The sequence below is a fragment of the Schistocerca gregaria genome, chromosome 8, assembly GCF_023897955.1.
Source record: "Schistocerca gregaria isolate iqSchGreg1 chromosome 8, iqSchGreg1.2, whole genome shotgun sequence".
Lineage (NCBI taxonomy): Eukaryota > Metazoa > Arthropoda > Insecta > Orthoptera > Acrididae > Schistocerca > Schistocerca gregaria.
The window spans coordinates 68,740,497-68,763,047 of record NC_064927.1 but is presented as its reverse complement, the minus strand read 5'-3'; the positions used below and the strand labels follow the sequence as shown (position 1 = coordinate 68,763,047).

Below are 22,551 nucleotides of genomic sequence, written 5' to 3'. Positions count from 1 at the left end.
CCACAAACCATGCAAGTCAGTAACAAGCCGTTCCACCTCCAGTCCTTATGTAAGCAGTTATATGGTTTGGCACTGATTGACAGCGTTGTTGTATGTCCTCCTGAGGGATATAGTGATGAATTCTATCCAACTGGCATGGTAGATCATCAAAATCTTGAGGTGGTTGGAGGGCCCTCCCCATAATGCTCCAAACATTCTGAACTGGGGAGAGATCTGGCTACCTTGCTGGCCAAGGTGGGTTTTGTCAAGTAAAAAGACAAGCAGTAGAAACTCTCATTGTGTGTGGACAACAGTGGTGGGGTACTAGCCTGATAGTCAACAACCATACGATCCAACAATCAGAATTGATGGTCTGGAGTGCCATTTCATATCATTTCAGGATCACTTTGGTCGTCATCAGCTGCACCCTTACAGCACAGCAATACATCGATAATATTCTACACACCATTTTGTTACCCTTCATGGCACTTCGTCCTAGGCTAATAATTCAGCAAGATAATGGCTGTCTACACATGGTGAGCATTTCTACTGCTTGTCTTCATGCTGGCGAAATCCTATCATGGCCAGCAAGGTAGCTGGATATCTTCCTACTGATAAAGTTTGTAGCATTATGGACAGGCTCTCCAATCGTCTTGGTATCTTGACAATGTAACACACAAGTTGGACAGAATTTGGCATGATATCCCTCAAGAGAACAACCAAAACTTTATCAATCAATGCCAAACCAAATAACTGCTTGCACAAGGGCCAGAGGTGGACCAATGTGTTACTGACTTTCTCAGTTTGTGAGGCACTCTCTCTCAATCAATTTGCCTGACACTGTGGTCATTTGTTTGTCTGTAAATGTACATCAAATCCAACAATCCCTGTTCAAATCAGTTAACTCCTTCGTGATGCTTTTTTGTTTTGAGTATGTACAGGGTGACCTAAGAGTCATCGGTTGGTGTTACAGCAGTTATTTGCAATTTCATTTTTGCAGTGTTAGCTGGAGTCAGACCAAACAAATACTGCCCATCACATGTTTCATGCAAAGCCCAATATCAATGAAAGGCATTGGTTTGTTTCCCATTACAAACAAAACTATTTTTAAAGTGGAATTTTACGGACCTGCACTGATTGCTTTTGCTATGCAGCAGTGCTGGCAAGTCACTGCTGGAGTATTGGTTTGTTGTTGTTGTGGTCTTCAGTCCTGAGACTGGTTTGATGCTTCTCTACATGCTACTCTATCCAGCGCAAGCTTCATCATCTCCCAGTACCTACTGCAGCCTACATCCTTCTGAATCTGCTTGGTGTATTCATCTCCTGGTCTCCCTCTACAATTTTTACCCTCCATGCTGCCCTCCAGTATTAAATTGGTTATCCCTTGATGCCTCAGAAAATGTCCTACCCACCAATCCCTTCTTCTAGTCAAGTTGTGCCAAAAACTCCTCTTCTCCTCAATTCTCATCAATACCTCCTCATTACTTATGTGATCTACCCATCTAATCTTCAGCATTCTTCTGTAGCACTACATTTCGAAAGCTTCTATTCTCTTCTTGTCTAAACTATTTATCGTCCATGTTCCACTTTCACACATGGCTACACTCCATACCAATACTTTCAGAAACGACTACCTGGCACTTAAATCAATACTCGATGTTGACAAATTTCTCTTCTTCAGAAACGCTTTCCTTGCCATTGCCAGTCTACATTTTATATCTTCTCAACTTCGACCATCATCAGTTATTTTGCTCCCCAAATAGTAAAACTCCTTTACAACTGTAAAGTGTCTCATTTCCTAATCTAATTCCCTCAGCATCACCCGAGTTAACTCGAATACATTCCATTATCCTCGTTTTGCTTTATTGATGCTCATCTTATATCCTCCTTTCAAGACACTGCCCATTCCGTTCAACTACTCTTCCAAGTCCTTTGCTGTCTCTGACAGAATTACAATGTCATTGGCAAACCTCAAAGTTTTTATTTCTTCTCCATGGATTTCAATACCTACTCCGAATTTTTCTTTTGTTTCCTTTACTGCTTGCCCAATATACAGATTGAATAACATCGGGGAGAGGCTGCAATCCTGTTTCACTCGCTTCCCAACCACTGCTTCCCTTCCATGCCCCTTGACTCTTATAACTTCCATCTGGTTTCTGTACAAATTGTATTTACCACTGCCACCTTCAGAATTTGAAAGAGAGTATTCCAATCAACATTGTCAAAATCTTTCTCCAAGTCAAGAAATGTTAGAAACGTAGGTTTGCCTTTCCTTAATCTATCCTCTAAGGTAATTCGTAGGGTCAGTATTGCCTCACGTGTTCCAACATTCCTACGGAATCCAAACTGATCTTCCCCGAGGTCGGCTTCTACCAGTTTTTCCATTCACCTGTAAAGAATTCGCATTAGTACTTTGCATCTGTGACATATTAAACTGATAGTTCGGTAATTTTCACATCTCTCAACACCTGCTTTCTTTGGGATTGGAATTATTATACTCTTCTTGAAGTCTGAGGGAATTTCGCCTGTCTCATACATCTTGCTCACCAGATGGTAGAGTTTTGTCAGGACTGGCTCTCCCAAGGCTGTCAGTTGTTTTAATGGAATGTTGTCTACTCCCGGGGCCTTGTTTTGACTTAGGTCTTTCAGTGCTCTGTCAAATTCTTCACACAGTATCATATCTCCCTCCACCTTTCTGTTTTCCCTTCTTTTCTTAGAACTGGGTTTCCATCTGAGCTCTGGATATTCATGCAAGTGGTTCTCTTATCTCCAAAGGTCCCTTTAATTTTCCTGTAGGCAGTATCTATCTTACCCTAGTGAGATAAGCCTCTACATCCTTACATTTGTCCTCTAGCCATCACTGCTTAGCCATTTTGCACTTCCTGTCGATCTCGTTTTTGAGACGTTTGTATTCCTTTTTGCCTTCTTCACTTACTGCATTTTTGTATTTTCTTGTTTCATCATTTAAATTCAGTATTCCTTCTTTTACCCAAGGATTTCTACTAGCCCTTGTCTTTTTACCTACTCCATCCTCTGCTGCCTTCACTACTTCATCCCTCAAAGCTACACATTCTTCTTCTACTGTATTTCTTTCCACCATTCCTGCCAATTGTTCCCTTATGCTCTCCCTGAAACGCTCCACAACCTCTGGTTCCACCAGTTTATCCATGTCCAATCTCCTTAAATTCCCACCGTTTTGCAGTTTATTCAGTTTTAATCTAGAGTTCATAACCGATACATTGTGGTCAGAGTCCACATCTGCCCCTGGAAATGTCCTACAATTTAAAACCTGATTCCTAAATCTCTTTCTTACCATTATATAATCAATCTGAAACCTACTAGTATCACCAGGGTTCTTCCATGTATACAACCTTCTTTCATGATTCTTGAACCAAGTGTTAGCTATGATTAAGTTATGCACTGTGCAAAATTCTACCAGGCGGCTTCCTCTTTCATTTCTCAGCCCCAATCCATGTTTACCTACTACGTCTCCTCCTCTTCCTTTTCCTACTCTCAAATTCCAGTCACCCATGACTATTAAATTTTCATCTCCCTTAACTACCTGAATAATTTCTTTTATCTCATCATACATTTCATCAATTTCTTCATCATCTGCAGAGCTAGTTGGCATATAAACTTGTACTACTGTAGTAGGCGTGGGCTTTTTGTCTATCTTGGCCACAATAATGCGTTCACTATGCTGTTTGTAGTAGTTTACCTGCACTCCTATTTTTCCATTCATTATTGAACCTACTCCTGCATTACCCCTATTTGATTTTGTATTTATAACCCTGTATTCACCTGACCAAGAGTCTTGTTCCTCCTGCCATCGAACTTCACTAATTCCCACTATATCTAACTTTAACCTATCCATTTCCCTTTTTAAATTTTCTAACCTACCTGCCCGATTAAGGGATCTGACATTCCACGCTCCGATCCGTAGAACGCCAGTTTTCTTTCTCCTGATAACGATGTCCTCTTGAGTAGCCCCGCCCGGAGATGCAAATGGGGGACTATTTTACCTCCGGAATATTTTACCCAAGAGGACGCCATCATCATTTAATCATGCAGTAAAGCTGCATACCCTCGGGAAAAATTACAGCTGTAGTTTCCCCTTGCTTTCAGCCATTCGCAGTACCGCAACAGCAAAATATCATACAAAAAGTGCCCAATTACTGTAACGAGGAATCCCAGAATTTGTCTGTACTGTATTTGAACGTGCAGCAGGATATTGTTAAGTTTTGTAAATAAATAGCACTTACATCACCTAAATGCGCTTGAACGAAGGTACTGGATCACTTTTTTTGTATACCTATGCAAAACTCCCATTTATGGAGAACCCCAATCTAAGGAAAAAATATTTGGGTCCTCAGATCTGTTAAAGAAGATTATACTGTAATTATGTGTCGCTCACAAAAGGATCATGAAGACAAGATTAATCACAGTGCGCACAAAGGTATGCCTATGCTCCATATGCAAATGGAACAGGAAGAAACCCTAATAAATGGTAAAATGTGGTGTACCTTTTGCCATGCACTTTACACCAGTTTGCAGAGTAGAGATGTAGATGTAGATTTCTACTCTGACATTTCATCATTGCAGAAATAATTTCATACGTCATTGCAGAAATAATTTCATACATATTATACAATAGAAAACTTATAAATGAAAATGTGCAACACTTACTTCTCGAGATCTCATTAGATATCTTACAAGCCGTCCACGCAAAACAGCTAAGGTTTGATTGTCAAAATCAGGAGGACTAATACCAGTTACCGAGTCTACGAGAACTTGCCAGTTTCCCATCTCATTCTCCAGAGAACGGATTTCTTTCTTAATCAACCTGTAGTGACAAATACACAGTGTCAGTATAAATCACTATTCACACATTAAATTATGGAAAATCAGTTTTGTCTCTGTGACTAAAATGACAATGAATCTATCACTGTATGTGTTTTTAAAAATTTGTAATACTTAAATCCGAACAACTGAGCCAATAATGAAAATATAAATATTACTAAGGGTAAATAGGCAGGAACATAATTATTAGCAGTTGATAAGGCTACTTCAGAAGATATAAAACATGGAGAGTGATGCACAAACCAAGCAAAAGAAGAAAGAATTATCAATGTAACTACAGAATATATAAGGAACTTAAGCAATATCAATAAGATATGCAGAAATGAATAAATGTTTTTTATTAGTTTTTTTTTTAAATAACAGAAACTGTTATGTAGGCACGCTGTTCCTATTTTGTGTTGAAGTGTTTTTTTTTCTTCCCCCCCCCCCCTCCTCTACTCCAATTTCATTTATTTATGTTCAATTTTTACTATTTACATTGCATTACCACCATGCTGTCAACGATGTTACTTACTGTATGTTTCTACTTCAATCTATATGTGTAACTTCTCTCTCAATGTTATTTACAAATATTATAACTTCCCTGGTGACACTACTCAGTAAATGCCTGAAGATGGCCTTGTAAGCTGAATACTGGCTAACACAATAAAAGTAATACTGTAGAACAAAAGCAAACTAGTGCTTTTCATTTATTATTCTTAACGCTTTATACCTTGTTTCTTTCCCTTTAGAAGTAATTCTTCGTACAATTTTTAACTCAGGAATTTGTATGTTTTCATGCACAGTAACTGTGGTGTAATGAGTTTTACTGCTCTGGGTTTGATTTCTTACAATAAATTGAAGCAATAAACTGTGTGAATACCTTGCAGTGCATGCTCCATAACAATGCAGGCACACAGCACATTTCAAGATCCACTTACGGATCAATGGTGAACTTCATGCTGATAGAAAGTGATATTTAAGCTATTCAATTAGATTTAAACTAATGACCTGCCTACAGGACTGCTTAATTACTATTTCACAGATTTAGCACAGAGGAACCATATTCACTTCATAACTCTTCCCCTGACATGTGGGTCCTATGTGATGAACAAAACTCATATTCGTACAAAGCAGACACCAATGAACATTAACACAGTTTACCGAGGGGAGCATGTAGAGAGGCTTACTGTGTAAATGTTTTCTTCAGATTTTGTTAAAAAATTTCTCCCAGCAATTTGAAGACGCATTGAATAAAATGGAAAATAATAATGTAGAGTGCAGTGGTCTACACCGAAATTAGAGCTACAACTCACACCGCAATCATATTACAAGATATGCATGGGACACCAGAGCTAACGAGAAGCATCTGGGGAAGGTATCTCAGCTTAGTATTGGACACTGAGTTTCACGATACAATATTAAAGATAAGAGTTCAGTTGTTAATTGTGCAAAATTTGGCAGTCCAGTAGCTCAAAAATTAAAATTTCTAGCTAAGTGTATCATCTTACATGAAGATCTTGTAGCATAAGTGATTGAAATTGAAGGATTCCCAAAGATCTGCAATGATATTACCAATTCTTAGCTGTGCTATGGACAGCAACATAACAAAATATTTGTCATACATGCCTTTTAGGAGCACTCTGAAGGGACTGGCGAGCATATCTAGTTGGTTGGTTGGGTTTTTTTTTTTTTTTTTTTTTTTTTTTGCAGTGTTATCTCCTGATACTTTCTAATGTCACATATTCTGCATGTTGAAACAGCTAATGAATGAAGGTTATTGCATTATGGAATAATGTCGACAATAACAACTAAAAATATCAGTTGGTGCAATACAAAGCTTTTCTTAGCATTGTGTTACTGAATTCCATACTGGCAATTTCCAGAGACAGAGAGAGAGAGAGAGAGAGAGAGAGAGAGAGAGAGAGAGAGAGAGAGAGAGAGAGAGAGAGAGGGGGTGGGGGGTGGGGGGTGGGGGGTGGGACAACCCTTAAATGATACAAAATAATTAGCCCAGTGAGATCTGAACAAAATAAATACTCTTGCCTTAATTCACGAAAAGAGCTTGGCAGCAAGGAGCAAATGTGATACTGCTTGTCTAGCTCTGTTGGTAGTTAAGGCAGACAGTACACAACACAAAATTCAAAATCAGTTGAAATTGAAGTGTGGAACTATATTCCTAGTTTCTAAAAATTAAATTTAAGGGAATATTATGAGAATTTAACAGGATCACTCGGCACCAATCCCGAAAGTGAGTGAACAATCACAAGGTGCCAAAGGTCATCAGCAACATTGCCGAGTCTCAAATGCATGACCAATATGAAGAACTTCACGGACAGCTCATAATGTCCTCACAGCCTGCCCCAGCCAGCCCTCAGTGGAACTACACTACCAGATGCCAGTCCAAGAGACAGTTACAAACTGACGGTAGATAATGAAAGTGAAAACTACGAATGAGTTGCACCATTGCACTATTCGGCTTGCAGTGAAAACTTATTTTAACTAGATACAAAGTAATAAATCAAATTTTGGATTCACAGGGAAAAATTGAATGTGTGACTGCTAAAATAGAAACAAAACAGACAAATGTACAGTTGTGCACTTCCATACATTTCTCATTCCCAGATCTACCATAGGTAATGCATACTGACAAGCTTGATCATTGTTTCCACAATTTATCCTGTCTTTTTTTTATACCGAGATGATGAAAAAAATACAGATTAGAGTCATCAATACTTGCTTTGAGCCCCTTTGGAGACTGTTTCTTGTTTTGTTGGTGATGTAACACAGCATTCACAATGCAGGTGATTGTTGCTACTTCTGTGAGGTTGCCAGGAGACATGCAACACAAAGTGATAACATTCGTCACGTAACTTGTAATGGTTAGCACAGCAAAAGAAAGTGATATGACCTAGGTTTTGCAGAAAGATTGAAACTGATTTCAAAAGAATTTACCATTTTAGTAAGGGAGCACTTTACAGTGCTGCAATGAACACTCTCCAGTTGCCATAATCATAGCTGAAGTAGACAGGTCGCACCACGAAAAGTGAGAGTTGGTGCAGCTTATGCGTGAAACAACCTTTATGGAATGAAATAGTTTACTTTACTAATGCAGTGTGATACCATAAGTGGGAATTATTCAGAACATTTCATTGACACGGTAGGGAAAAGTCAAGTGAATTTAGCAGGATCAATCAGTCCCACACCTGCAAATCACTTTCATGACAACAGAGTTGCAAAACAGTGTCCGTGCTAAAGTGCTGCAAAGTCTTAGTGAAATTAAGATTAGTCATAAATTGAATGGGACCTAATGTAGCAAGATATTTTATCGATTCTTACTACACCTCTATAATAATTCCCATAGGAATATGCTGTTATTTTTGCACTAACAACACCCTAAGGAGCAATCTGGTGGAAAATCGGGAGGAAACTGCACCAACATGAGGTCAGTGTGTCAACACAGCACATGGTCTAGATGGTACATATGCTGCTCTCATTATTGGTTTATATTTGTCAGTCTGAAGTTACTGAAAACTGAAAGGCTCTTTCACAAGATGCTGTTCGCATTTACTGGCAAAGCTTCCTGAGTGACTACCCAATAAACATTATGTGTAGACGACAGCTGTCGTTCTTTTGATGTATATATGTAAACGGGTGGGCAATAAACTGTAGTGGAATGAAGTCAGGTGACGCAGAGGGAGTTTTTCATGTAGGCAGCAAAATACCTGATGGTGGCAGAAGAAAACCAGATAAAAAAATCTAGACTGGCACAAGTGAGAACAGCCTTTATCAGAAAATAAGTATGCTGATATCAAAGGTAAATTTCACTGTTAGGAAGACTTTACTGAAAGCATTTGACTGCCATCCTGCTGTTATTTAATGGTGTATGTTGTTGTCAGTACCCATAAGCATTACCTATGATCCGAGTAACAGAAATAGGATAACCACTCACAGGGGTATTGTTCAGCTTTTCTACTGGCCACACCACATATTGAAACCTGCAGAGCACAGTGTCTCACACTCAGGCTAGACTCGTCTGTATATTAACACCTTACAACATGCAAAGAAACAAAGTGCTACCAACTTCTTATCTATTGATGTGAAGTCAAGAAACTACCCCAGCACTGTCAGACTATTTTAGATAATTTGAATGACTATACCGTTGCTGATTTATTTATCCCTTATGCACATATGCTGTGTTCAAGAACCTAACAAAAAGGCGCCATTTAGTATGTGATGTATTATTGCAAATGAATTACAGGCTATCATGATAATGTTACAAAAAAGTCTTTCTGTATATAAAACAAATTATTCCACATTGTCACGAATTAACAGGATATTATGCACTTTTGGCTTCAAATCGGTTTGTCTCTACATTCACATTCTTACTGAAGCAGCATTACAAGACTACTACAAAAGTATGCAAAAGTAGCAGTATATTTGTAACATCGGGAAAGGCTATGGATATATTTACAAAATATTTCAGTATTCCAAACATAATTGAATTAGATTAATCATTTCACACTTGATACAACCCTAAGTGCCAAATGGTAATTGAAAAGGAAAAATCATGTAAAGTCTAGTATACAAATTTTTGCTTTTATTTTTCTTTTGTACTTCAAGAGGGCCAATGTATCCCAGACAGAGATATTTATAATAAAAATGTTCAAACATAAAAAAAAGATGAAGCACTAGCAATGTCCAAAGGCACATATGCCACAGACACATTCATTAAGAAAATGGAAAATCCAGGATGGGATGTAACAGTATTATTAAAAGGATAGTTGCTACTCACCACAGCAGCCAGAGGCTGCAGTCGTGTGCGTGCGTGGGTGTGTGTTTGTTTGTTGTGTATTCCCGACAATGACCTAGTTGGCTGTAAGCTCACTTTCTAATGGTCTTTTTGTTGTGCCTAAGTGTGACTCAGCATCTTCATTATATGGCGAGTTGCCACTATGCATTTCATAATTTTTTCACATTTTTTAACCCTGTGGTGCACAGTGTCCACTACAGCTTCTTTGACATTTTCAATGAGTCCTGAGGCTGCAAATGCACAGTTTACTGCAGTGGGCACTGCCTACTAGTGTTGTGTCCTGCATGCATTTGCAGCCTCGTGACTGATTGGAAACGGCAGAAAAGTTGTCCAGTGCAGGGAAATTCATGCACCACAGGGTTAATGTGATTATTTTGGTGAAAAGCAGCTTTGGTAACGATCTAGTTACCTCATGATCTGGTGATAATTTCATAGCAGACCAAGCATATGAATGCCTTTTCTTGAAAGCTGGAGCCTTCAATCATTTTCGGATCTAGGGGCGTGTTTTATTAACTTCAGTGCTTCTAATTGCAATTTCCCTTTGCTGTGTGTTGAGAATAGGGCACTTTTTTATCGGGCAGATGTAATTCTTCACCATTTAGTAAAAGCACATGTCATAGGGTATGCGGAACAGCATACATTTTGGTGGAATTGCTTTTTATGAACATGTTGATATTCAGATTTCATTAAGAACAAGGCCATCTTATAAGAAGGGATAGCTTTGCCCATTCTCAGTGTCAGTAGCAAACAGATACAGCTCCATTGTTACATAAAGTCACAAAACTTTGTCCAAAAATGGATGACAATTACCTTTGTGAGCTTTCCAGATTTTGTAGCTGTTACGTACACATTATAATGCCATTGCATTGGTTATTCACATGTTGTTGGAGTCGAGGGCCACATCTACCACTTGCTTCTTGGAGACAAGCAAAAACTGTTATTAGGAGTGTTTTGTAAAGTGTTAATGTGTACTGGGCTGTCTATGTCATTGAGCAAGCTCACAAACAGAAAACAACTTTTGAGATGGTGGATCCAGATGCCAAGATGACGATCGATTCGACATAAATATTAAATGATCGATTCGTGTTTGTTCGATCATTTTGAAGAAACTAGAAACAATGGACAAGTAGTTGCTACAGGAGTATTGTGGCAGTGCATCATGTTTAGAGCAGCCTTCGCACTTGGTAGCTGAGTGGTCAGCGCGACAGAATGTCAATCCTAAAGGCCCCGGTTTGATTCCCGGCTGGGTCGGAGATTTTCTCCGCTCGGGGATTGGGTGTTGTGTTGTCCTAATCATCATCACTTCATCCCCATCAACACGCAAGTCGCCGCAGTGGCGTCAAATTGAAAGACTTGTACCCAGCGAATGGTCTTCCCGATGGGAGGCCCTACTCACACCACATTTACAACTGTTCATTCTCCATGTTTGACTTCCATACATGGCTACACTCCATACAAATACTTTGAGAAAAGACTTCCGACACTTAAATCTATATTCAATGTTAACCAATTTCCCTTCTTCAGAAGTGCTTTTCTTGTAACAGCATATCAGTTCCATTGAGGGGATATAAAATGTTAACTATATTTTATATCCTCTCTACTTTGACCATCATCAGTTATTTTGCCCCCCAAATAGGAAAACTCATCTACTGCTGTAGTGTCTTATTAATTCCCTTATACTATTACGTTTCATTATTCTTGTTTTGCTTTTGTTGATGTTCATCTTACATCCTCCTTTCAAGACACTGTCCATTCCATTCAACTGCTTTCCCAGGTCCCTTGCTGTCTCTGACAGACTTACGTCATCTGCAAACATCAAAGTTTTTATTTCTTCTCCATGGATTTTAGCTCCTCCTCCAATTTTTTGTTTCGTTTATTGCTTGCTCAATATGCAGGCTGAATAACATTGGGGATAGGCTACAACCCTGCCTCACTCTCTTCTCAAACACGGCTTCCCTTTTGTGGCCCTTGACTCTTATAACTGCCATCTCGTTTCCATACAAATTGTAAATAGTCCCTCTCTTTTGCCCCTGCCACCTTCATAATTTGAAAGAGCGTATTCTAGTCAGCATTGTCAAAAGCTTTCTCCAAGCGTACAAATTCTAGAAACGTAGGTTTGCCTTTCCTTAACCTGTCTTCTAAGCTAAGTCGTGGGGTCAGTATTGCCTTGCGTATTCCAACATTTCTATGGAATCTGATCTTCCATGAGGTTGGCTTCTACCAGCTTATCATTCGTCTGTAAAGAATTCGTGTGAGTATTTTGCAGCCGTGACTTATTAAACTGATAGTTTGGTAATTTTCACAGCTGTTGACACCTGCTTTCTTTGAGACTGGAATTATTATATTCTTCTTAAAGTCTGAGGGTATTTGGCTGTCTCGTACATCTTGCTCACCAGTATGATAGTGTTTCATCATGACTGGCTCTCCCAAGGTTATCAGTAGTTCTAATGGAATGTTCTCTACTCCTGGGGCCTTTTTTGCCTTAAGTCTTTCAGTGCCGTCAAATTCTTCATGCAGTGTCATATCTGCCATTTCATCTTCAACTACAGCCTCTTTCATTTCCATAATATTGCCCTGAAGTACATCACCCTTGCATAGACCTCTATATACTCCTTCCATCTTTCTGCTTCCCCTTCTTTGCTTAGGACTGGTTTTCCATTTAAGCTCTTGCGTAAAAACTGAAATTATTTACATTTCCACAGGAACGCAAACAAATAATAAATTTCAGTTTGTTTCCTCTACCCGTTCCTGAAAAAAGGAGGCTTGACAGAAGGACAGACAGACAGACAGACAGACGAATGGACGGGCATTGAAGTGATCCTACAAGGCCTCCTGTTTTTACCTATTAAGGTATGGAGCTCTAAAAATGGAACCATTTCTGTACACTACTGACTCGTGATATGTGCAAAGTTTTGCCTCCTTATATGGCAGCCCAGTTGTCAATCAATCGGAATATCGATGCATTCATAATAATCATTATAATTGACTTCTCTGAAGTGTACGGCATTCTGTCAACCCTATGATGTACACTTGTCAACTCTATGATGTCCCCCCTGCGGGTCGGGAGTAAGAATAGGTCCGAGGTATTCCTGCCTGTCGTAAGAGGCGACTAAAAGGAGTTTCAACCATTTCGGACTTCCCTGTGATGGTCCCCCTTGGGGTTTGACCTCCATTTTTCAAAATTCAACAGAAGTATGAGCGTTATGGGGAAGGACGCCTTACGTGGTGTATCACTGGTCCTCAGTGCACTAAGACCTTGGCACTCAGCATTGTAACGGCGTTGTAATCACACCCATTATTCCTCAAATTGGGCCTAAACGCCTTATGGGCTGCACAAGTTACGCCCATAGTGCGTCCCCATCTACACCAACGATCATTATGGACTTTCCGTGGCACCCGAAATCCAGCTCGGTAGCCAGCCCATTGTGGTGGGGTCGTCATGTACCCTCTAGGTTGTAGCCCTCTGACAACACAGGGATCATACTGCTGATATCTGAGCTGCACCTTCCCCACGTCGGCCGAGGAGTAGATGCCCGTCTCCTTGGGGCATCAGGACTCCCGGCAACGGTCATCCTGCCAGGTGGCCCTTGCTGAGGCTGGGTGGCGCCCGTAGGGAGAGCCCCTGGTCGGAGTGGGTGGTATTGGGGCAGACGTTTCGCAGATGAAATGTCAACATGCCACCTCCAAGCCCATGTTCTTTGTCCAGCACATCAAGGACACCTTCGGGGAAATCGAGGCTCTCAGTAAAATGCATTCGGGGTCCGTTCTTATAAAGACCACCTCCGCCACACAGTTGGCGGCGCTCCAGGCATGCGACCGACTAGGGGACATCCCGGTGTCCATTGTCCCGCTTCTGGCACTGAATATGACGCAGGGGGTTATTTTTCATCGGGACCTCCAGCTGCAATCTGATGAGGAGCTCAGGGCCAACCTGGAGCACCGAGGCGTGCATTTCATCCGGCGCAGCCCCAAAGACCGTCGCATTGACACCGGGGCCTTTATCCTCGCCTTCGAGGGGGACGTTCTCCCGGAGAAGGTAAAGGTGATGTGCTACCGGTGCGACGTGCGACCTTACGTCCCGCTTCCTATGCGCTGCTTTCAGTGTTTGCACTTCGGCCACATGTCGTCACGGTGTGAGGCTGAGCCCGTTTGTGGTGATTGTGGACGTCCTCTTCGTGAGGAACACAGATGCACTCCACCACCTCGGTGCGTCAATTGTCCTGGCCTCCACTCGCCAAGATCTTTAGATTGCCCCACGAATCGGAAGGAGAAGAAAATTCAAGAATTAAAAACTTTGGACCTTACTCTTATTCAGAGGCCAGGAAGAAGTATGACCGCTTCCATCCCGTGACACTGACAGCTTCGTTCGCCTCAGTCGTGTCCACTCCTTCCACAGTATCCTCACCCCTATCCTGTTCCCCCTCCACCTCCTCACCCCATCCGGGGTCTATGCCTCCGTCTCCCAAATCCCTCCCTTCCAAATCCTCCTCCCTCGCGGCCCTGTGAGTCGCTGCTCCCAGCCGTCCTCAGTTTCGCTGGGACGCTCTGCTGCCAGGCGCTCAGCTGGCCTGTCATCGGCAAATGATGCTGCCCCTCCTACGCACCCCAGGAATACGGCCGCAACTGGCGACGACTCGATGGAACAGTATCCGTCTCCCGCCGGTTGTAGCATTGTTCCCTCAAAACCTGGCCCTCCGCGGCCGTCTAGGTGACCAGCTCTTCACCCGTTTCGTTCCCCCTTTTTTCTGACTAGCGATGGCTTTGTTACATTGGAACATAAGAGGTATTTGATCTGATCGGGAGGAATTACAACTGCTCCTCCGCCTGCACTGTCCGCTCGTCCTTGGTCTCCAGGAAACCAAGTTGCGCCCAACTGACCGTATTGCTTTTACCCACTATACTTCGGAGCGGTCTGACGTCACCCCTGTGGACGGTATTACAGCTCATGGTGGGGTCATGTTGCTCATATAGGACGATGTCTATTACCATCCCAATACATTGACCACCCCACTCCAAGCAATAGCTGTCCGTATTACTCTTTCTGCCTTTACTTTTTCTGTTTGTACTGTCTACACTCCATCGTCATACGCAGTTAGTCAGGCTGACATGATGCTCCTGATTGTTCAGCCTCCTCCGCCGTTTTTATTGTTTGGCGACTTCAATGCCCATCATCCCCTTTGGGGCTCTCCTGCATCCTGTCAGAGAGGCTCCCTCTTGGCGGATGTCTTAAACCATCTCAATCCTGTCTGCCTCAATACTGGCGCCCCGACTTTCCTCTCAGACTCTACTCATACCTACTCCCACTTGGACCTCTCGATCTGTTCTACCACTCTTGCCCGTCGGTTCGAGTGGTATGTTCTTTCTGACACCTATACGAGCGACCATTTCCCGTGTCGTTAGTCTCCTGCACCACACCCCATCCCCACGTCCTTCGAGCTGGAACATACCGAAAGCTGACTGGGGACTTTACTCCTCCCTGGTGACCTTTCCGGACCACGATTTTCTCAGTTGTGACAGTCAGGTCGAATACCTCACGGCTGTTATCATTCCTCGTACTACCTCTTCTTCATGTCGCGCTTCCGTCCCCTGGTGGAACGAGGCTTGTAGAGACGCTATCCGTGCTCAACGACGTGCTTTACGCACCTTTCGCCGCCATCCTACGTTGGCGAATTGTATTGGATACAAACGACTCCGAGCGCAATGCTCTAGAGTCATCAAAGACAGCAAAAAAGCTTGTTGGGACTCTTTCATCAGCTCCTTTAACAGTTTTACTCCCTCTTCTGTCATCTGGGGTGGCCTGTGCCGGCTGTCGGGCATTATGGCCCACTCCTTGGTACCTGGCCTAACTTAAGGTAATGAGGTACTTGTTGATCCTGTGGACGTCTCCAACGCCTCCGGCCGCTTTTTCGCGGAGGTTTCAAGCTCCGCCCATTACCACCCTGCCTTCCTTCCCAGGAAACTGGCAGAAGAGGGTCGGCGACCTTCCTTCCACTCTCTGAATCTGGAAAATTATAATGCCCCCTTTACTATGTGGGAACTCATACGTGCACTTTTACTGTCCCAGTCCTCTGCTCTGGGTCCAGATGTCATTCACGTTCAGATGCTGACATACCTTTCTCCGGCAGGCAAAAGCTTTCTTCTTCGTACCTACAATCTCGTCTGGACCGAAGATCAAGTGCCCATGCGTTGGCGTGACGCCGTCGTTGTTCCTATACCCAAACCCGGGAAGGATAGACACCTTCCTTCTAGTTACCACCCCATTTCTCTTACAAGCTGTGTCTGTAAGGTGATGGAGTGCATGGTTAACGCTCGGTTAGTTTGGGTTCTTGAATCTCGATGGCTACTTACCAATGTTCAATGCGGCTTTCGTCGCCACCGCTCCGCTGTTGACCATCTTGTGACCTTGTCGACATTCATCATGACCAACTTTTTGCGAAAGCACCAAACGGTAGCCGTGGTCTTCGATTTGGAGAAGGCTTATGATACCTGTTGCAGAGGAGGTATCCTCCACACTATGCACAGGTGGAGTCTACTTGGTCGCCTGCCCCTTTTTATTGATTCCTTTTTAACAGATCAAAAGTTTAGGGTACGTGTGGGTTCCGTATTGTCCGACGTCTTCCTCCAGGAGAACGGAGTGCGTAGCCCTTTTTGCCATAGCGATCAATCCAATTATGGATTGCATTCCACCTAATGTCTCAGGCTCTCTTTTTGTCGATGACTTCGCGATCTACTGCAGTGCCCAGAGAACATGCCTCCTGGAGTGCTGCCTTCAGCGTTGTCTTGACAGCATATACTCGTGGAGTGTGGCTAATGGTTTCCAGTTCTCTGAAGAGAAGACAGTTTGCATCAACTTTTGGTGATATAAAGCGTTCCTTCTGCCATCCTTACATCTCGGTCCCGTTGTTCTCCCATTCGTAGAAACAACTAAGTTTCTAGAGCTCACACTGGACTGGAAACTTTGTTGGTCTCCGCACGTCTCTTATTTCGCTGCCCGTTGTACACATTCCCTTAATGTCCTCAGAGTTCTTAGTGGTTCATCTTGGGGAGCGGATCGCACTGTCCTGCTTCGCTTGTATCGGTCCATAGTCCGAACGAATCTGGATTATGGGAGCCTCGTCTGCTCAGCCATCCCTCTTGCGCCGTCTCAACTCCATCCACCATCGGGAGTTACGTATTGCTTCCGGAGCATTCTACACGAGTCCCGTAGAGAGTCTTTATGCTGAAGTTGCTGAATTACCATTGACCTACCAGCGCGGCGTACTGCTATGTCGGTATGCTTGCCGGCTGTTGTCAATGCCCAACCACCCCTCTTATCAGTCCTTTTTCGCCGATTCTCTCGACCGTCAGTATGGGTTGTATGTGTCTGCCCTGCTGCCCCCTGGAGTCTGCTTTCGTCACCTGCTTCAACAATTGGATTTTGCCCTCCCTACCACCTTCAGAGAGGGTGAGAGCCTGACACCACCTTGGCTCCAGGTTCCCGTTCATATTCATCTCGACTTCAGCTCGTTCCCAAAGGAGGGTATTCCGGCTCCAGTGTATTGCTCACGGTTTGTCGAACTTCATGCGCGACTTGCCAGTCACACCTTTATTTACACTAATGGCTCCAAAACTGACAATGGTGTTGGCTGTGCCTTTGTAGTCGGGGCCGTCACCTTTAAATGCCGGCTCCTCGACCAGTGTTCCAGCTTTACGGCCGAGCATTTTGCTCTCCATCAGGCCGTTCAGTATACCCACCGCCACCGCCATTCATCGTATGTACTCTGCTCTGATTCACTCAGTGCTCTTCAGAGCCTTGGAGCTCCATATCTGGTCCATCCCTTGGTGCAACAGATCCAGCAGTCCCTCCATTCTTTTGCTGATGATGGCTCTCCTGTCAGCTTTCTGTGGGTTCCCGGCCATGTAGGAGTGCCTGGGAATGAGGCTGCTGATGCTACAGCCAAGGCTGCAGTCCTCCTGCCTCGGCCAGCCTCCTATTGTGTCCCATCATCTGACATTAGTGGGGTTGTTTATAAGAGGCTTGTGTCATTGTGGTGAGATACTTGGTCATCACTTCAAGGAAACAAGCTCCGGGCCGTAAAACCGTTCCCAACTGCTTGGACAACCTCCTCCCGACCATCTCGGCGAGAAGAGGTCCTTCTGACCAGGTTGCGGATTGAGCATTGCCGGTTTAGCCACCGCTACCTGCTCTCCGGTGACCCAGCCTTGCAGTGCCCTTGTGGTCATGCATTGACAGTGCGCCATGTTTTATTGTCGTGTCCCCGTTTTAGTCAATCTCGTATTGTCCTGTCTCTGCCATCTACTTTACAGGATATTTTAGCTGATGACGCTCGAGCAGCTGCTCATGTTTTTCGTTTTATTACTTTGACTGGCTTGTCCAAAGACATCTAACTCTTTCACTTACTTTATCTGCATCTTTGTAAGAACCTTCTGGTGTTGTTGTTTCCCCCCACCCCTTGAGTTTTACTAGATTCTATGTGCTCTTACAATTGTGACTGGGTGCTAATGACCTCAGTAGTTGAGCGCCCTTAAACCCCAAACAAAAAAACAAAAAAAAGAACCCTATGATGTACACTTTTACTGACAGGGAAAATTACATTCGCTCATTACAAAACTGTGCTATTCTCCCTGCACAACAAACGGAAATCACAAACAGAAGCGATGAAATTAATAAAGTATCTCCTGGATCCTTAATCAGTTGCAAGCACCAGCTTTCAAAACAGTGAATACATATGGTTCGATTACAGCGAAATTATCACCAGATCTCAAGATAATTAGAATGTTAACAAAGCTGCTTTTTTTTTTTTTTTTTTTTTTCAAAATAGTCACATTGAAAATGTGTCTGTGGCATACACTGATAAGCTAAAACATTATAACCACAGCCCATCATAACAATGGGTGCCACCTGGTGACATTGTGAGCATGTGACATGCTAAAAAAAGGTATGTAAGTGGAGTGGACATTGTCGGGAGGGAGGGGGGTTCGCCTTAGCGATGATTTTAGCCGCAAATGGGGAATCTACTGACATCAGCGACTTTGACAAAGAGCCAATTGTTATTACACAGGGTCTGTGAATGAGTTTCTCGAAAATGTACATGTGCTACTGCCGCGGAAAAACATAGGCCAGTGAAACTGCCTCTACGTGCTAAATGGTTGGACATCCATGACTCTTCACAGAACGTGGGGCTCGTAGACTTTTCTGCTCTGTGAAGTAGGTTAGATGGTTATCTGCGGCATCTCTGCCACAAGAGCACAATGCTGGTGCATGCACAAGTGTTTCGGAACACACCGTCCATTTTACATTGTTGAACATGGGATTCCTCATCAGACAAGCCCTACATGTTCACATGTTGACCTAACGACATTGTCAATAAAGTTTGCAGTGGACACGGGACCATAGGGACTTGACCTTTGATCAAACAATGAGTGTTGGCTCTTTGGGTTAATCACACTTTTGCTACACTAAGTTGACCGTCATCTCCACAAACGCAGTCATCAAGGTGAACAGCAGCATGAAAAATACAGCGCGCCATGGATGCAAGCTGGTGGGAGCAGTATTGCACTATGAGAGAAATTCTGCTGCACTTCCATGGGGGCCTGTTGTAGTATTAAGACATGCCAACGGCTGAGAACCACCTCCATCCCTTCGTGATTGATATCTTCCCCGGTGGCAATGACATCATTCAGCAGTATACTGTCTGTGTCTTGGAATCGGAACTGTGGAGCAGTGGTTTGAGGTGCATTGTAGTGAACTCATGACCAAATTCACCTGGTGTAAATCCTATGGAACCCATATGGGCCACTATCAGATGCCATCACCCCATACGCAAATCAGTCGCTCATTACCATGAACTGTGCGTAGACATCTAATGCCGCATACCTCCAGAAACCTACCAACAAACTGTCAGATCCTGGATACGCAGAATCAGTGATGTATTTTATTCCAAAGACACAGACAAGCTATTAAGCAGGTGGTAAAAATGTTCTGGCTCATCAGTGTATGTGCCTTGATATGTTGCAGGTGTTTCATCGACTTTTTATTGTGTGAAAATTTTTATGATGGATCTCACTCTGTGGAATACACTGGTATTGATGAAGTATAAAAGTAAAAATCAAAGCAAAAATTTATATACTAAAATCTATTTTTTATTTCATTTTCAAGTACCGCTCTTTACTTAAGATTTATACAGTAAAGAGCCAAAGAAGCTGGCACACCTGCCTAATGTCGTGTAGGACCCCCGCAAGCACGTAGATGTGTCACAATGTGATGTGGCATTGACTTGACCAATGTCTGAAGTAGTGCTGAATGGAACTGACACTATGAATCCAGCAGGGCTGTCCATAAATCCGAAAGAGTGCAAGAGTGTGGAGATCTCTTCTGAACAGCACATTTCAAGGCATTCCAGATATGCTCAATAATGTTCATATTCGGGGAGTTCGGTGGCCAGCAGAAATGTTTAAACTCAGAAGAGTGTTCCTGGAGCCACTCTGCAGTAATTCTGGATGTGTGTGGGGTGTCCCATTCTCCTGCTGGAATTGCCCAAGTGCATTGGAATGCTCAATGGACATGCATGGATGCAGGTGATCAGACATGATGATTAGATACACATCACCTGTCAGAGTCGTATCTAGGCATATCAGGGGTCCCATATCTCTCCAGATGCACGTACCTCACGCCATTAAAGAGCCTCCACCAGATTGAACAGACCTCTGCTGACATGCAGGGTCCCCAGTTTATGAGGTTGTCTCCTTATCCATACACGCCCATCCGCTCGATACAATTTTAAATGAGACTTGTCCAATCAGGCGACATATTTGGAATCATCAACAATTTAATGTCGGCATTGGCAGGCTCAGGTGTAAAGCTTTGTGTCACGCAGTCATCAAGGGTACATATGTGGGCCTTCAGCTCCAAAACACATACTGATGACGTTTTGTTGAATGGTTCGCAGGCTGTCACCTGTTGATGTCCCAGCATTGAAATCTACAGCAACTTGCGGAAGGGTTGAACTTCTGTCATGTTGAACGATACTCTTCAGTCGTCATTGGTCCTGTTGTTCTAGGATATTTTTCTGGCTGCAGCAATGTCAGAGTTTTATTGTTTTCCTGGATTCCAGATACTCACAGTACACTCGTGAAATGGTCATACGGGAAAACCCTAGTTCATCACTACCTTGGAGGTACTGTGTCCCATTGCTAATGTGCCGACTATAACACCGTGTTCAAACTCACTTAAATCTTCATAACCTGCTGTTGTAGCAGCAGTAATCGATCTAAAAATGCGCCCGACACTTATTGTCTCATACAGACAATGCCAACCACAGTGCCATCTTCTGCCTGTTTACATATCTTTGTATTTGAATATGCATGCCTATACCAGTTTCTGTAGGGCTATGCTGTATACAATGTGCAATGATTAAGCCAATTTAATAACATTTGAAAAACTTAATTATTTTGTAAATAATTCCAAAGCACTTCTTCATGTCACAAAAAGACTGATGCCACTGATCTCTTATACTTCCATAACAACAAAAGGAAAAAAAAAAACACCATTACATTGGATTTGAACACAGAGCACAAAAAATTAGAACTGTGCTGTTAGCATGCTGTGGGTTTCATCTTGAAATGTTTAATTTATTCCAACCTCATTTTCAAAATTCATTGCCTTCCCAATGTTTAACTTATTCCACAGTCACGTAAAAAGTGAGATGTCTAAACTCCATGCCTATTTGTCCTTCTGGTTTCACTCTATTTAAGTGACACTCAACTTTTCAGTTGAGCAAGAACTGATGAGCAACTGACTCAGGAGAGAAGTTGAAATACACCATGAGTATCTTGAAAACGTTAATGTTGGCCCCTTCTGTTCCTTGTTTCAGATTCTCCTTTCATGTCACCTGAATCAGGTGTTGAGCTTCCACTTCACTGATTCACTTATTTAATTATCTTCAAAGCTTTTGAGTCGTGTTTTCCCAGACACTGTGAAAAAACCCCTTGCGCAGTTTGATTTTGTGACTTGAAACTTTAGGTTTGTTGCAACTTAATTATGAGATTCAATTAGCAAATATAAAAACTGACAAACATTATAATGTTGTCTTTTCTTTTGTGTTATTACATATTGCAGGTGTTGACAATGCAAGCATTCATAAGGATAACTATTTCAAGTGTATAATACTAACATGAATATTATCTGCTCATAATGTTAATAGTATCCGGCGATTCTACAAAAGCAAATCACTTCCATTGAATTAGTTTTTCTGTTTGCAGTTTAGTTAAAACGGGAAAAAAACCTACAACAGCCACAGAGGAGGGGAACCATGGAACTAATTTTTCCCAGCTCTTTATTTATGCTGTAAGAGTTGCAGTAAGTGTATCTGATTATTATTTGTAACTACACATTGGATACAAATCATAGTTACATAAATGTAAATAAAACTCATTGAACTATGCTAAGAATTTCTATAGCTGGCACTGGCATGTCTTTGACATGCAATCTTTCCTCATGCCAGGCAGTTAAAGATTCACATTGGCTGAGCAGCTGTATTTTGCCTGTCGGTAGTTTGATGGAGAACTGGCAACATTGTAGAACGTGTTTGGCAACTATATGACTGTTTAATTACTTACCCTGGTAAATTCACTCGATATTTTCTTGTCATTTAGATTAAATATTTTGCGTTATTCTCACTGAAGGTATGACATAGAGGTAGCAAATTGTTGTTTCCAGGAAGATTGTTCCAACAGAACCTGCAGCTTACTTCACCATTTACAATGCAAATGCTGTGACTGGATAATAAGAGAGCACTGTTAGAAGCATTTATATGCTACCTTAGTTGGAAAGTGTTTGCCCTTCAAGTGGAAGAGAACGTTAATTTTAGGTCCTAATCTTGCTGCAGGCAAGAATCTTCCCCCTTCTGTGAAAGAACCGC

The 22,551-nt window shown here is 42.5% G+C and overlaps 1 protein-coding gene across 7 annotated transcripts in view; it reads right to left on the bottom strand.

Annotated features, from left to right (window-relative positions):
• Nucleotides 1–22,551, bottom strand: part of LOC126284032 (microspherule protein 1) — a 152,482-nt gene that overhangs the window by 49,152 nt on the left and 80,779 nt on the right. For all 7 annotated transcript variants that reach the window (XM_049982586.1, XM_049982589.1, XM_049982588.1 and 4 more), the window contains one exon: nucleotides 4,666–4,822. In XM_049982586.1, the coding sequence (XP_049838543.1) occupies nucleotides 4,666–4,822 (157 nt within the window). The remainder of the gene's footprint in view (nucleotides 1–4,665; nucleotides 4,823–22,551) is intronic.